Here is a 15,102-nt window from a genome sequence, read left to right as displayed (position 1 = left end):
TCTTCCTCAATGAAAAGGTAAGGCCCTATTGTTAATTTATTAGTAGAAGTGTTGGAACTGGTCCAGTAGATCACCTCAACCAGCAGCCACCAAACGGGCTGCAATGGCTGCAACGTGATCCTTTGGGACAACTGCACCTGATCACAGTAGGTCCACTAAAAGAGCTTGTTTGATCCACTGACAGGCTCAGAGTGTTATTCTAAGTGTGTGACAGCATCATGGAAAGGATCCCTACAGAGAGAGACCTGGAAGATCCTTTTGGTTTAACCACAAACAGCCGTTATATCGCTCTCTGCACACACACCAGACTACATTCACTAAAACAGGGATTTTAACTTACATAGCACAGGAGTTGTCGATCTACCTGTCTCGATCAGATATTATGTTTGTGTCATTATGTGACTTTGGTGTTTTAAAGCGTTAGTTCAGATCCGATCTAATGCATTTAAACACCAAAGTCGCAGAAACTAGACCAGCAAATTAGGGGGTAAAATGACTGTTTTTGTCAATGGAGTCTGGTGGATTTGAAGACAATGATATAGAAGCTGTTTGTGGTTAAACCAAAAGGATCTTCCAGGTCTCTCTCTGTAGGGATCCTTTCCATGATGCTGTCACACACTTAGAACAACAATCAGTTAAGTCAGCTGAGGTGATCTACTGGACAAAATCCAAACTTTTTTTTACCTGTTAGTCATTTAGACACCAAAAGATGTAAAGAATATGACCCTGGTTAAAAACTACTGGAGTTATCTTTTAAATCATCAAAATGAGTTCTATGCCCTGTTTTTAAGTCAACACAACAAATCCTCAGTCTTACCTCTTTCAGGTCTCCTTCCTCTGGTTTGTAGGTGATGGTGTACTTGCGGACGGCTCCAGGAGCAGCGTCCCAGTTGAGCCTCATGGTGCTGTGAGTGACGTCGGTGATTCTCAGGACTCCAGCGGGAGGCATGGGCACTGTGGGACGACAGGGAACGGACATCCGTTAAAACTTCACCATCCTGACTGAAGTATAAAACATTTACAATCCCACCGTCACTGTCAATACTTTCGTGAAGAGATTAAAAGATGCTGACGGACACGACGGAGCCAAAACTTGCTCAATAGCTGAAAGCAGACAAGGGGCTTGGTTTTTAAAGTGCTGCTGCTTTTTTCATTTTTTACTCCATCTGTTTTCTATCTATAAGCTCTCAATCCAAAATATAAAGTGGGAGACGTGATGGACTCTTGTAAAATAACTGCTGACATGGAAATAAAACAGCTGAATTCTGTTGAACTTCTTACCTTTCCTAAACCCTTTTCTACTAAAAGCAAGAGTCACACTTTAAAAGATGTAAATTGAGTACTTGATTTGAGCTTTAAAGCCAAGTAATGCAACATACAGCTTTACCAAACTGTTTAGGTTTTGCTTTTCCATAATCAGCAAGTAATATCAAACATTATGTCAGATCTGAATTAACCGTTTAAACCACCAAAGTCACACAATAACACAAAGACACTAACCAACCAAGGCAGAGGTAGACCAGTGGCTCCTATTTCCTGTGAGCTAAAATCCCTGTTTTAGTGAATGTAGTCTGGTGTGTGTGCTGTTTGTGGTTAAACCAAAAGGATCTTCCAGGTCTCTCTCTGTAGGGATCCTTTCCATGATGCTGTCACACACTTAGAATAACACTCTGAGCCTGTCAGTGGATCAAACAAGCTCTTCTAGTGGACCTACTGTGATCAGGTGCCCCAAAGGATGCCATTTGCCATCTCTTGTTGTATTACCATCCACTTTAAACATAGAAAATGTAGAAATAGGGCCAGAGTAATCCTCTAAGTGTACATTTGCATTGACCTCCTTTGAACTGAAGTGGCAGCAGTCGTTTATAAGTAATAATGGGAAAAATCTATCTCTCTGTATGTGAGAAAATGTGGTAACTTTACCCTTTAACTACACCAAACCTGTCTTATTTCTTCACTTGTACCTATTAGCCAAATTTAAAAATAGAGTTATCCTTCATGTTAAAGAGGTCAGAACCCAACCTAACTGAGCAGCATGTTGGACACCAACATCATAAAAACACCAAAATGAGGGAATAGGTTTTGAGAATAAGTGTCAATTCTTCCAGCTGAGTTCAGAGATTTGAGGTTTTTGAGGATTTGTTGGTTTTTCCTTTAATTCATCGCTCATTCTGACAGCAGAGCGAGGATGAAGCTACAGTGTCGGTCTTTAAGGAGTTTCTATGAGCATTAAAACGTGTCAAACTTATTCCTAACTGACTTGACTAGTAAAACTGGGGTTCCTCTGCCTTGCCAGATTACTTCTGCCTCCAAGAAACGCCTGCAGAGCTCAGACTGGTGAAATGTATGGTGCAGAAAAAAGCAGAACAAAAGAACGTACAGGTGACTCCTCGTCCCTCCAGAGGGTCGCTGGCAGCTTCTCCATGCAGGGCATAAACTGAGATGGAGTATTCAGTGTTGGGTATCAGCTGCACCAGCTGGACGTCAGTTATATCTCCTCCAACACGAACCTGCGGGCGGATAGAGGGGGGAAAAAACAGGAGAGGAGGGAGAGGGGTGGAGGGTGGACAGGAGGGGAAGAGGAATGCAGGTGGAGGTCGGACAGCAGAAGACACGAGGGTTTTTACTTAACACCTGCTGACCTCTGAACCTCTGATCTCTGGCACTAACTATGAAGACGAAGGTATAAAGACACCCTGGGCGCCTTAGCGACAGCGAAGGTAAATCTATTGTACACAATGACATTTAAGACACGTTTGTTCCAGCTTTATGTCAGCAGCTTGTTTCCTGCTTCAACATGTCGAGGTCAAATCCTGCTCCGTGAAGTTTTCCCAGTTTGGTGTGGAGGATCCTGACTGACCTGCACAGAGCCCTGACCTCAACCACACCCAGCACCTTTGGGATGAACTGGAACCGGGCTGTGAGCCACAGACCTGATCACCCAACATCACTCACTAATGCAGCCAGGTTCCAAAACCTGATGCAAGGACTAAAACCAGAAAAGTGGAGGCAGCATATAAATGCCCGTGGTTTAAGTTGTTTGGGCATCCACATACTTTCGGCCTTGAATTTGTTTTTCCAGCACACATTAAATGGTCTAAACATGCCGGTATGGTCCTTTAATTGGTAACATGCTGTGCAAAAAATACACCATAAAATCTTTTCAATCAGTATTTCATGTGAAATGATTAATGTTGATAAATAATGTAATGCTTCGCTGCATTCTGACGTCCTGATTCACACTTCAGGTGCATACTTTCCAGTAGAGACCACCTCGCTGTGCATTAAATCATCCCTTATATTTTCCTCTGCTGTATAATTGCACATGTAGGTTAACACCACAGAGGCGTTCAGTTCCACCCGTTCAGCATCTGTTTATATCATCCTGATGACTTCAGGCCATGAGCTAATCCTTCCCATTACCCGCCGTGTCTGAGGGCTCTGCTTTTTGTAGGCCTGGCCGGAGCCGCGCTGCTAAAGTCCACTTCCCGTTCTGCAAAGCGCTCCCCGTACCGCCATCTGGAAGCAGTAAGGCGGCGAGGAGCAGGAGCCCGCTCTTATAAAGTCAACGTGGAAATGCTGAGCACACACAAATTAAGACGTGTCTGTTTCTTGTGTTTAAAAGCGTTTGTTTCCTGAAATGTACTTGTATAGCTACATTGTGGGGACGGCGACCTTTTCACTCACATTATGGGGACACACCTCACACACACACACCCCCAGCCACCAGGTGAAACACTACATTTTAATGCTAACACTTTTTGGGTTTGGCTACGGTTTGGATTCGAGCAGGGGTCACCAACCTTTTTGAAACTGAGAGCTACTTCATGGTACTGAGTCATACGAAGGGCTACCAGTTTGTCACACTCCTCTGAAATAACAAATGAGCTCAGTTTGCCTTTAGTTATATATTATTATTATTAATGATTAATGATACTCATCTATGTGAAGACACTGATCACGTTAGTGATTTCTCACAATAATCATCAACAATGACTTAACAAGGTGGGAAACAGATAAAATCAATATTACGCATTTAATTTCTATTAATCTCAGCAATTGTTTACATTTTCAGATGATCACTTCTACAACATTTAGAACAAATGTTCTATTTTCACTGCCCACTGACAAAGAGCCTTTAAACACATCATCAACTATGTTTGTAAAAGTTATCAATTAAGTAATGTTTAAGAAAAATCAACTTTCATATTTTTTTTTTAAATCTTACCACATTTTAAACTAATGAACAAATCTGCAGCATTTTAACAAAATTATATCTGTTTACATTTCATGAACACAATTAAAAATCAATATTTTTATTTAACGTTGCCATGACACCGCCATGTTGCCCCTGACAACATCTGGTATCTGTTTGAAAATGTGGAGCTCTAAACGAGGCTTCGGCTGCTTGTTGGGATTTTTCCTCCGGCCTGGTGAAAACAGACTGCTGCTTACCCAAAGCTGCCTTCAGCTCACGGGCTGTTTCTGCATGTCACGCGCTTCCCGGTGGGCAGTTAGCATGCTAGTTAGCATGGCAGTTAGCATGGCAGTTAGCATGCTAGCTCTGTGACCCGTAGTGAAGTGTCTCTCCACTTTGTGCCGCTTTGTCGTCGCCCCGCAAATGAGACACACGCAGTTTTCTTTCACAGTAGTAACAAAGAACTCTTCCTCCCATTCACTGTGAAAATGATGAGCTTTCTTTCTTTTTTCTGCCATGTTTTTGGGTAAGAAACCGCATTCAGCTCCCCATCTCTGCTGCGCCCGCTAGCTTACTCTGCACGAGCGCCAAAGTTTCATCATGCGCACAACACTGACCTTTGAACTTTGAACTCGAATAGGTCAGAGTTCCGTTGAAACTATCTAAACTAATTCTTTTATTTTTAATATATTATCATTTTCAAATCTATATGAATGCAAGTGTGATTAAAAAAAGAACAGCAACAGAAAAAAATAAAATTTTAGACGCAGCTCACTGGTGAGTTGTGCTATTTTTAGAACAGGCCTGCGGGGGGCGACTCATGTGGTCCTTGGGGGCGACCTGGTGCTCGCGGGCACCCTGTCGGTGACCCCTGGTTTAAAGGCTCTTTGTCAGTGGGCAGTGAAAATGGAACATTTGTTCTATGAAATGTTGTAGAAGTGATCATCTGAAAATTTAAACAATTGCTGAGATTAATAGAAATTAAATGTGTAATATTGATTTTATCGCTTTCCCTCCTTGTTAAGTCATTGTTGATAATGTGAGAAATCACTAACGTGATCAGTGTCTTCACATAGATGAGTATCATTAATCATTAATAATAATATATAACTAAAGGCAAACTGAGCTCATTTGTTATTTCAGAGGAGTGTGACAAACTGGTAGCCCTTCGTATGACTCAGTACCATGAAGTAGCTCTCAGTTTCAAAAAGGTTGGTGACCCCTGCATTAAACACATCATCAACTATGCTGCACCATGTTTGTAAAAGTTATCAATTAAGTAATGTTTAAGAAAAAAATCAACTTTCATATTTTTAAATGAATCTTACCACATTTTAAATTAATGAACAAATCTGCGGCATTTTTAACAAAATTATATCTGTTTACATTTCATGAAGACACTTTTGAATTGAACACATTTAAAAATCAATATTTTTATTTAACGTTGCCATGACACCGCCGTGTTGCCCCTGACAACATCTGGTATCTGTTTGAAAATGTGGAGCTCTAAACGAGGCTTCGGCTGCTTGTTGGGATTTTTCCTCCGGCCTGGTGAAAACAGACTGCTGCTTACCCAAAGCTGCCTTCAGCTCACGGGCTGTTTCTGCCCGTAGCTTCCCGGTGGGCAGTTAGCATGCTAGTTAGCATGGCAGTTAGCATGCTAGCTCTGTGAGCCGTAGTGAAGTGTCTCTCCACATTGTGCCGCTTTGTCGTCGCCCCGCAAATGAGACACACGCAGTTTTCTTTCACAGTAGTAACAAAGAACTCTTCCTCCCATTCACTGTGAAAATGATGAGCTTTCTTTCTTTTTTCTGCCATGTTTTTTGGGTTAGAAACCGCATTCAGCTCCACATCTCCGCTGCGCCCGCTAGCTTACTCTGCACGAGCGCCTAAGTTTTGTCATGCGCACAACACTGACCTTTGGACTTTGACCTTTGAACTCGAATAGGTCAGAGTTCACCTAAAACTATCTAAACTAATTCTTTTAATTTTAAGATATTGTCATTTTCAAATCTATATGAATGCAAGTGTGATTAAAAAAAGAATAGCAACAGAAAAAAATTACATTTTAGACGCAGCTCACTAGTGAGTTTAAAACAGGCCTGCGGGGGGCGACTCGTGGTCCTTGTGGGCGACCTGGTGCCCGCGGGCACCGTGTTGGAGTTGGAGTTTCCCTCCCAATATTTCCTATAAAGTTTCCCATCATTCACTGGCAGGTGTGTGTCCAGGTGGGTTTATTAAGGTGCAGCCCAGGTGAGACACAGGCTCACACTGTTATGGCCACTGGCAGTGACAAAGGCTAGTTCAGCTAACAGGCTAATGGATGAAAGCTAATGCTGAACAAGGGTTACAGGGGTACGATGCTAACACAACATTAGCCAGACTTAGCTCCCAGCAACATTAAATAGCAAAGAATGAAGCTAATATATCATTAGCTGGACTTTAGCATGCCGCTAATGTGACATTAGTTACTTCAGTGTTTAGTTAGATAAGAATCTGAGTCTTGGTTTAGTTTTAAGTTAGTTAATATTTAAGTTATTGCTCAAATAATTAGTCACGTTGTTCATTTGTTGGTTCATTTCATTGTTTTAGTTAGAAAAGTTTAGCGGAGCTAACCGACAAGTTTTCCAACCTCTAACCCAACCAACTAACCCTTAGTTAGTAACTTAAGCTTTACTTTAGTTAGCTACTTACTTAGTTAGTTAAACTACAAGCACTCCACACTAAGCTAACAAGGAATGTGGCTAACTATAACTATTAGCATGCCAAGAAACATGAAATTAGTTGTCATTGTTTAGGTAGTTAACTAGGTTTAGCAGAACTAATCAGTTTATTAACCAAATTCTAACTCAATCTTAGTTGGGATTAGCATTAAGAAGCAAAAAACCCTGTTCCCTTCCTTGTTAGTCGCTACAAAGGAGCAGAGACGTTCATCAATCTTAATAAACTTGAAATGCAAACACAGCCTCACTGGTGGCCCTTGAAGGCAGCATTACTTTACCTCCTTCTCCAGCTGAGGCTCCGTGGCGTTGATGGATTTGTACAGAAGCATGTAGCCTGTGGCTCCGCCCGCCGCCTCCCATCTCACCCTCATGGTGCTGGAGGTCTCATCGTAAACATTTATGTTCGTCACCGCTGACAGGGGCACTGAGAGGACACAGGAGAGCACAGACGGGCTCAATGTAACAGCAGGAGCCTTCAGTTAAACATCTTTTAGTGATTATTAGGACACCGAGGCCGGACGGTCCTCTGTATCGGCTGTTTTCACAATAGAAATTCAATATTTTGATGTGATGTGAAGTATCTGGAGAGCAACAATTGGAGATTCGTTGGACCAAATGACCGAATGAGTCAGAAATGACATTTTCTTGATATTTAACATTTGGAGGCGGTTTTGGCGCAGAAAGAGGATAATGATACAAACAGAAGCAAGGTCATATTTTGGAAGATCTCAGGATGTCTCAAATAGATCATAAAGTCTGGTGCTTTTGATGTGAAGGATATTTGGTATCACATGTCCAGTGAGAGTTTCTGTTTTTTTTTAAATAGTCTGTGAGGCTTTTTGTTCTTATTGCTTTACTGAACATCAGACACTGAGGTTTTTCTACCCACTTTTCAAACATCATGTACACAGGAAACCTGCTTTCTCTAACTTTAACAATGATAAAACAAAGAATAACACCTTCCTTTTGGTTAACACAGTGAACTTTGTGTTGGACAAACCTTGTCTAACGTCTGATTAAAACAAGCTCAAATGAATAAATCTAAATGAGTTGGCTTCTACAGATGAATAAGCTTTTTTTTTAAACCCAAACTCAGAGGAAAACGACGTGTTCCTTCATTACAGAGCTTGAAAAGACAAAAAGTCTCTATACTGTATATTAGTTAAAGTTATTTATAATCCAAAAATAAGATTTTTCCTGATAATCCGGTTTGTATAAATGTGGCATCAGCTAAAAGGACGCAGGAAAGAGAAACAGTGAGCGGCTACTGCAATATCTGTCAAACATTTGGACACAGAAAATGTGTGATTTAGGCTTTTTAAGAGTGTGGTTCAGCCCAATAAGACCTGTATCTCCTGACTGTTTGAGGACACCCCCACCCAAACCCGCATCCTGCAGCCTCCGGCCTCCGCACACTTTATGTTAGAGTGACTTTGACAGACTGCAGACGGCGTTTCCAGAGCAGCGTTATGACCTAAGTGAGTGTTAGTTTAAAAAATGACAGTAAATGAAGCTGCAGTGATCTAACGGCTGCTGGTGCCATCCAAGTGGACGACGACTGAACAATCAGTTATAGTTTTATGGAAGTGGGAAACGGCTCTTTGTTAAAATCTGTTGCACATTTCGGAACAAATAAAGGGGACATTAAAGGACAAATGAGCAAATAAAAGCACTTAGAGCCATGCACTTAACACATTGTTAAATTATTTCAGTTTATTTAAGATTTATGCAAAGACCGCAGCCCTGATAAATCACTTTTAAACTGTGGTCTTTATGGCTCAAAGTGGTTCCCACCTCGCCCACCACAGACGAGCATCAGCTCGAGAGCATTGCATCATGGTGCTTCGTCCGCCTCACATCAGATGCTAAATATACGTTGTGTAAACAAGAGTTGCCGGAGCAGATTTGCAGGGGGAAGGAGAGCAAGTAAACAAGTTGCATCGATGTGTGTGAATCAGGATAATGAGCAGAGAAATCAAGCTGTTTATCTCACGAACCATATGGAAGAAACAGAACGCGTTCCCACAACAGTGAAGCACCAGAGCGTTTATGCTATCCGCCTTTAAAGCTCCTCTTTGATCATGTCTGTCTCCCCAAAGGGCGGCCAGCGTCCTGTGTGAAAGGCCGTCGGACATGGAAACTGAGCGACTTTCTCATGGGGGGGGAAAAGGGGGCGAAGAGGAAGTGAAGGTCAGTGGAAGAGGAAGGCGGAGCCGTGAAGAGGAAACAGACTTACAGGTGGTCTCGGTGCCCTTCAGAGGCTCGCTGCTCTCCTCGCCGATCACGGAGTAAACGTTGACGATGTACTCGGTCAGAGGGGTCAGGCCCTCCAGGACCACGGTGGCCACCGAGCCGTCGACCAGCAGCTGAAACGATAAAGGACTGGTTATCAAACTGTGGCCAGTAATTTTCCACCACAAGGTTTTAGGATTTAATCCAAACAGGTAAAAAAACGACATCTTAATGTGAAAAACTCTTGATTATAAAGAAAACAAAGACAAACCGACGGTTCATCAAATCTCGAATGAGTAAAAAAACACAAAAAATGATTGAAAACAGAAAACTTAGTATGTATTTATTTGAACTGTGTGAAGTGTTTTCATGCAGTTTAGTTTAGTTTTTATGTACTTTAGCTTCGACAGAGATCATTTCCCACTGAAAACCGTTGACAGACTTCCTTTCTTGGAAGAGAACTTCCTGTTGAGCTTTTCAAAATGTCACTTTTCAACGTTTTGAGCGCCTTATTGACCTTCAGTGTGTTGACTGAATAATGGAAATCTAAAAAACCTGGCCAAATAACACCAGCGTGGACAGAATGGACAGATCAACACAGCGTTCTGGATATAAATGAACTGCCAATTGTTTTGTCGAGGAGAAGTCGTTGGACAGCTGCTTGTCTTCAGACATCTTTGGAATAAATAGTTTTTAAAAAAGGTTTTCCAGTAAATAAACTTGGCTAAACACCAGAGAGACATGTCTTTATATATTTGGGTGGAATTAGCCTTTAAGTTCATCTCACTAAGAGATCAAGTTTTGAAACTTTGAAAAGATGCATCGAATGATAACGTCCATAGCAGTGGTCTGTTATACAGGAATAACTGACTGCAGAAGCAAGTGTTCAATAACGCCGTGTGATACGTAAGATTTAGTGTATTTTATGACCAAGATAATAAAACTAATAAAAGTTTTTGGTCTTTTCTAAAAGTCTCCTTTATCGTTCAGCCCTGCGGAGCAAAATTACTGCAGTCTGAAACAACTTCTCTGCTGATTATAGCGGAAAAGAATGGAGGTGCAGCAGGTCGAGGATAAAACGCTGTAATCACCAATCAGGCAGGTACAAACACAAACTCTCCTGACAGCTCCAGCCTCAGAGGTTCACTGTGCTTGCAGTGAGCTCTCAAGCTTCCTGCAGTGACTCCATGTGAGAGGACACAGCGAAGCTTCAGAGTTAAACATCCACAATCCCCAATTCTTCAAAATGATCACATGATTCAGAAAAAGCTCAAGTTCTAAAGCTGCACATTTTTTCTCAGGTCAGTAATCAGATTTTCCTCGTTTGCCGATGACACATCGTCCGTTCCCGGCATAAATTTGACTCGACTAATTGTACAACACAACATCAATGTCACATTAGAGGATGAACACACAAGAGCAAGCAGTCTGTCAGCTGGTGATTAAGTCAGAGTGAAAAGGTCAAAGATTTGGATCAAATTTCCCGCTCTGATCTCTTTTGGCGATCCGCTCGTCAGGATCAGTCAGTCGGTGGCTGGTGGTTTTCCAAGTCTCGTATTTTCACCGTTAGATGTTTATAGTCTGTGGAGCTGGAGCTATCGTGCTGCGTTCGCGTGCTGGTGGGAATGTCCGCACGTGAGACGTCCAAGTTGGCCGCTAAGCAGTGTCACATTCCTGCGCTATTGTGCTGGAAAATCAAATCCAGAGGAGAAACGACAAACAAACGCTGCAGCTTCTCGAGCTGCTGGAGCGTTCGGCAATGTCATCTGCATAAAAACGTCCCTTCTCGTGAGCTCTTCGTGTCTGCGATTGATTAAATTTCACCTGTTTTCAATGCAAGTCAAGCAGTAAAGAGTGTTATCTAAAATCAAGTGGAGTTTATCTTGATGTTAGCGGAGAGACCTGCTGCTGTTGTTGTTAAGTGAAGTTGACTTCTGTTGGAAACAGGTTGAAATATTTCTGTTTTTTCACTCGTTTGCCAGAAAAATGTTTTTCAGGACTTAATTACAGACAGAACAGTCAGCGAGAAAACATCTTTTTGTGCCGTCTGCTCCGAGGAGCGAGATAAGACCGAGAAGATGCAGTCTGGAGGAGTTTACTGAGTAACCCATTAACTCACATGGCAGAACTTCAGAACCACACTGCTGCGTTTGCGTGTTTTCACTAAATTTAATGACACTAACTGGATGCCAGCTGTTTCGCAAAGCATGCAACTGAATTTTAGCTGTGTTTTAATGTGCTGTCTTGTGTTTTTGTATTTATTTGATTGCAGAGAGTGTAAAGGCAGACAGGAAATGAGGGGATAAAGAAAGATGGGCATGATATAGCAAAGCTCAACCAATCGGCTGCCAGCATGCCCCAACAACCTTAAATATCAAATTAAATTAAATGCACAGTAGTTATTGTGGTTGAGAGGTGCAGTACATTTGGATAAAGTGGAGTAAATGTTGTCAGACCTTCATTCAGTACGATAATACACCAGCAGGGTGAATCTGTAGTAATCTCTTTAAACTGTATTACAGCTGATGTTGGGAAGTCTATTTGGAGCAACGACTACACTTAGTTTAAAATGTATTATTTCTCTAGCTTTAATTTAAACGGTTACTAAAGCAGCAGAGTTAAACTTTGAACAGTTGCACACAAACACCTGTTTCATAAGCTCATTATTCAGATTTGCATTTCTCCCTTTTACATACAGTAAATATTACTGGTTCACTGTATCATGTGTTTATGGAAACGTCCAAGACTTTGCAGGAGGAAGTAGTTCTAGTAGTGCAGAGGATTTTATGGGTTTTTTTGTTTTGTTTTAGAGACAAAATAAAAAAAAACACAGGGATTTGATCTTTGAGTCTTTTACAAACCCAAAACTCAACATGGAAGAGCAGCAGCAGACCAAGAGTTGGGCTGCAGATTAAGGAAACAACATTAAAGACAAACAAGCAAAGTGTCAGAGAATCTGGGGCTCGTTCATCAAAGATCTCAGGGAAACAGATTTAGCTCATTTGGGTTTTTAAGTGTCAGCAAATATGTAAAGAAAGATGATTTAATGTACTATATTTATTTAACTTTTTTATATATCACATATATATATATGCCTATGTTTATGTTTTTATTCTTTTCTTCTTCTTCTTCTTCTTAAGAACCCTGAAAACATGTAGTTTAAAACAAACCTCAGCTCTGACCCTCCTAGCTGCTAGTCATTTACAAACCCCCCCTGGTTGTGACCCGCTGAGGATAAGACCTGCACTTAATACCCAGCATGTAAATATGATGTACTCCACGTCGGTGCGTCCACGTGCTCCTGCAGCCCGGTGCAGACAGACCGTGCGGCGAGGCGCCTCGGCCCACTGTGAGGTCTGTAACGCCCAACTAAGTGGATCCAGCGGAAACTCTGCTCGGTTTCAGACGAGATTACAATCACACGGGCCGCATCTGACGAGAGCCAATAAAAGCACAAAGGGTGGAAAAGACCCAGCGCTGTGTCGTTAAAGACGGGACTGACGGGGGGTTAAGTGTAAACTAAATGCAGGTTTACTGAAGATTTCAGCCCCCGAGGGCCGAGCACACACGGCTTTGAATGGAAACACTTTCAAGAGCTGCTTTTCAACCTGTCGTGTGAGGTTTGCCTCATAGGACAACACATATGTGAATATTAAACAACAGGGGGGGGGTTTAGAGTCAATTAGTCTGTTTTTGTGTGACTGACAACCTGTCATTACCTAAATTCACAGGAAGTGGTAAATCTCACCTGACTGGTGCGGATCAGAGATCTAAACAAGCTCAGGATTATCTGTTACAGCTTCAGTCGAGTCAAAGGGAATTAATAGGAGAACAAGATGCTGTTTGATATTCAGGATCTGATCCAGCTAACAGATGGCAGACAGAAGGTTTCTGATCCAGGATGAAGGCCTATGAAACAGACCAATTATGGGAGTCTTTTGACCATTTATACCTGGAACAGGCTGATCCCAGACCAGATCTTTACATCCAAACAGGTTTAAGATGTGAGCTTCACGTCCTCCAGCCCCCATTAGATTACTGGAACTGGAACAAAACCCTGCAGCTGCATTTTTGCATCTTCACACTTGCTTTATATTTAGTTTTCTCTTTGTAAATCTCTTTCAATTCCTCTGTTTTCCATATAAAACCCTTTAAAACTCCCTCAGTGTATCAACTGTGTTACATAAATCTATTTATCTCTACACTTACTGTTTCAGTTGTACTTTTTGTGTTTTATTTCTACATCAAATGTGAAAATACAGTTGTCCTCTTCTGAGTAAACACATTTAATATCAGTTTAAAATGATCGTTTATTGGTTTTCTATTGTATTATTCAGGACGACTGTGTTACAGCCGTTTCATTTACAGTCCTGTGTTTTTACTGTGGATCTGTTTTATAGTTTAAACGTGACTTTTAAATAAAGAAAGTGAAGTCTCAAGTCTCCTCTACAGCTCTCTCTAACTATCGGTGCAGTTGGACGATTATTTACCGGCAATGTTTCCTACACGTTATTTAGTCTTCCTCACATTTCTGTTTTGAATGTGTTGAGCTGATGATGTAACGACATGAGTGAGAGTCGCTTTAAAATCCTGGAGATTAGTTAGTAGTATAAGTACTATGGGGGAAGTGAACCAAGAGAAAGATGAGGCCTCTACACCATCCACACAGCCCCTACGGTGGTCACAAGGGGACAAACTTAGTGGATATTAGCAGCACAAACAGAGAAACCACACATTGTGCAGCACATCAGACTGCAGGATCACATGTTGCTGCACCTTCACAGGATAACGTTTCATCAGAGCAGGCACACAGCATTAAAAAACCCATTTAACACTTTTTAATGCCTTGAATGTGAATTTAAGGCTTTTTAAGGACGTGTAGCCGCCCTGCTAGAGCACAAACAAACACTCCACACAGCCCTGCAGGACGGAGTCAGCCTGCCACATCTAAATAAAATGCTGCATATACTCCAGTAATCAGCAACCTTCAGCGCTCCTGTACTTCAGAGAGCCTGGGGGAAGCTCCTGAGGGGGAAACGCAGCTTCTTCTGTTATTTCTAATCTGCAGAACTATGTCTGATGCTGCACTCGTGGTTTTGAAATGCACCGAATGAGAGCCGTGGTCTCACCTCCTGGGTGGGTCCTCCAGCCACGGCCACGTAGGTGACGCGGAACTTGTCGACGGGGCCGTCGGGCGGCGTCCAGGTGGCACGGAAGGAGCGGTGGGTCACCTCCGAGGTCACCAGGTTGGTGGCCGCCTCCAGCGCACCACCTGAAAAGGAAAGAGCGGGAGCTGGAATATGACCTGACATGCCAAGTATTTCCCACCGTGAACCCTGCCGCCACAAATCTGCCCCCGTCGACAGACGGCCGCCGTATATTTCAGCGTCTCTGAAATGCTTTTCCGCGGCTGTGCTGTAAATAATTTTTAGTATTTCCCCTTAACTCTGATTTACAGACAAAAAACACTTCAGTGTGAGAGTTTCCATCAGATGCTTGGAGTCGTGTTGCAACGTCTTCTGATGCTCTGAAATAATGGAGGTTGTCAGGAGTCAAATTTATCTCCCTGCATTTTTTTTGGATCTGATCTGTTTTTCTATCTTTAAGAGCAGAATTGATTTGTGGGCAACAGAACGTGTCGTTGTTCTCATCTGGGCATTACAACATCATTTGTGCTCGTCTACAGCCGCTGGTTTCATCGCTCGCTAAAAACAGCTGCACGGAGGAAGTCTAATTCTGCTGATATCCACGTCTCTACTTAGACTAAAGGTTTACGTTGATGCCCTCACAAGCAGAGCGACGTTCACGCCCTCCAGCACCTGTAAAACCAAATGAAAGCCCATAGTAAAAATTCAAAAATATATGGTTGTCAGTCTTAAACCCTGTGGCTCTGCAAATTCCGGAAAAGCATAACCTGAAGTTCCCATCTGTCTCCTGCCACCAGTAACG

The 15,102-nt window shown here is 42.2% G+C and overlaps 1 protein-coding gene across 1 annotated transcript in view; it reads right to left on the bottom strand.

The window, feature by feature from the left end:
* col12a1b (collagen, type XII, alpha 1b) overlaps window positions 1–15,102 on the bottom strand; it is a 131,924-nt gene that overhangs the window by 75,776 nt on the left and 41,046 nt on the right. The window contains exons 21-25 of the mRNA XM_070849932.1: window positions 14,283–14,425; window positions 9,158–9,287; window positions 7,200–7,345; window positions 2,381–2,510; window positions 818–954 (exon numbers count right to left, since the gene is read on the bottom strand). Coding sequence (XP_070706033.1) covers window positions 818–954; window positions 2,381–2,510; window positions 7,200–7,345; window positions 9,158–9,287; window positions 14,283–14,425 — 686 coding nt within the window. The remainder of the gene's footprint in view (window positions 1–817; window positions 955–2,380; window positions 2,511–7,199; window positions 7,346–9,157; window positions 9,288–14,282; window positions 14,426–15,102) is intronic.

Source organism: Pempheris klunzingeri, chromosome 18 (assembly GCF_042242105.1).
Source record: "Pempheris klunzingeri isolate RE-2024b chromosome 18, fPemKlu1.hap1, whole genome shotgun sequence".
Taxonomy (NCBI): Eukaryota; Metazoa; Chordata; class Actinopteri; order Acropomatiformes; family Pempheridae; genus Pempheris; species Pempheris klunzingeri.
Note: the sequence above shows the minus strand (reverse complement) of the source record. Positions and strands in the feature narration are given on the sequence as shown.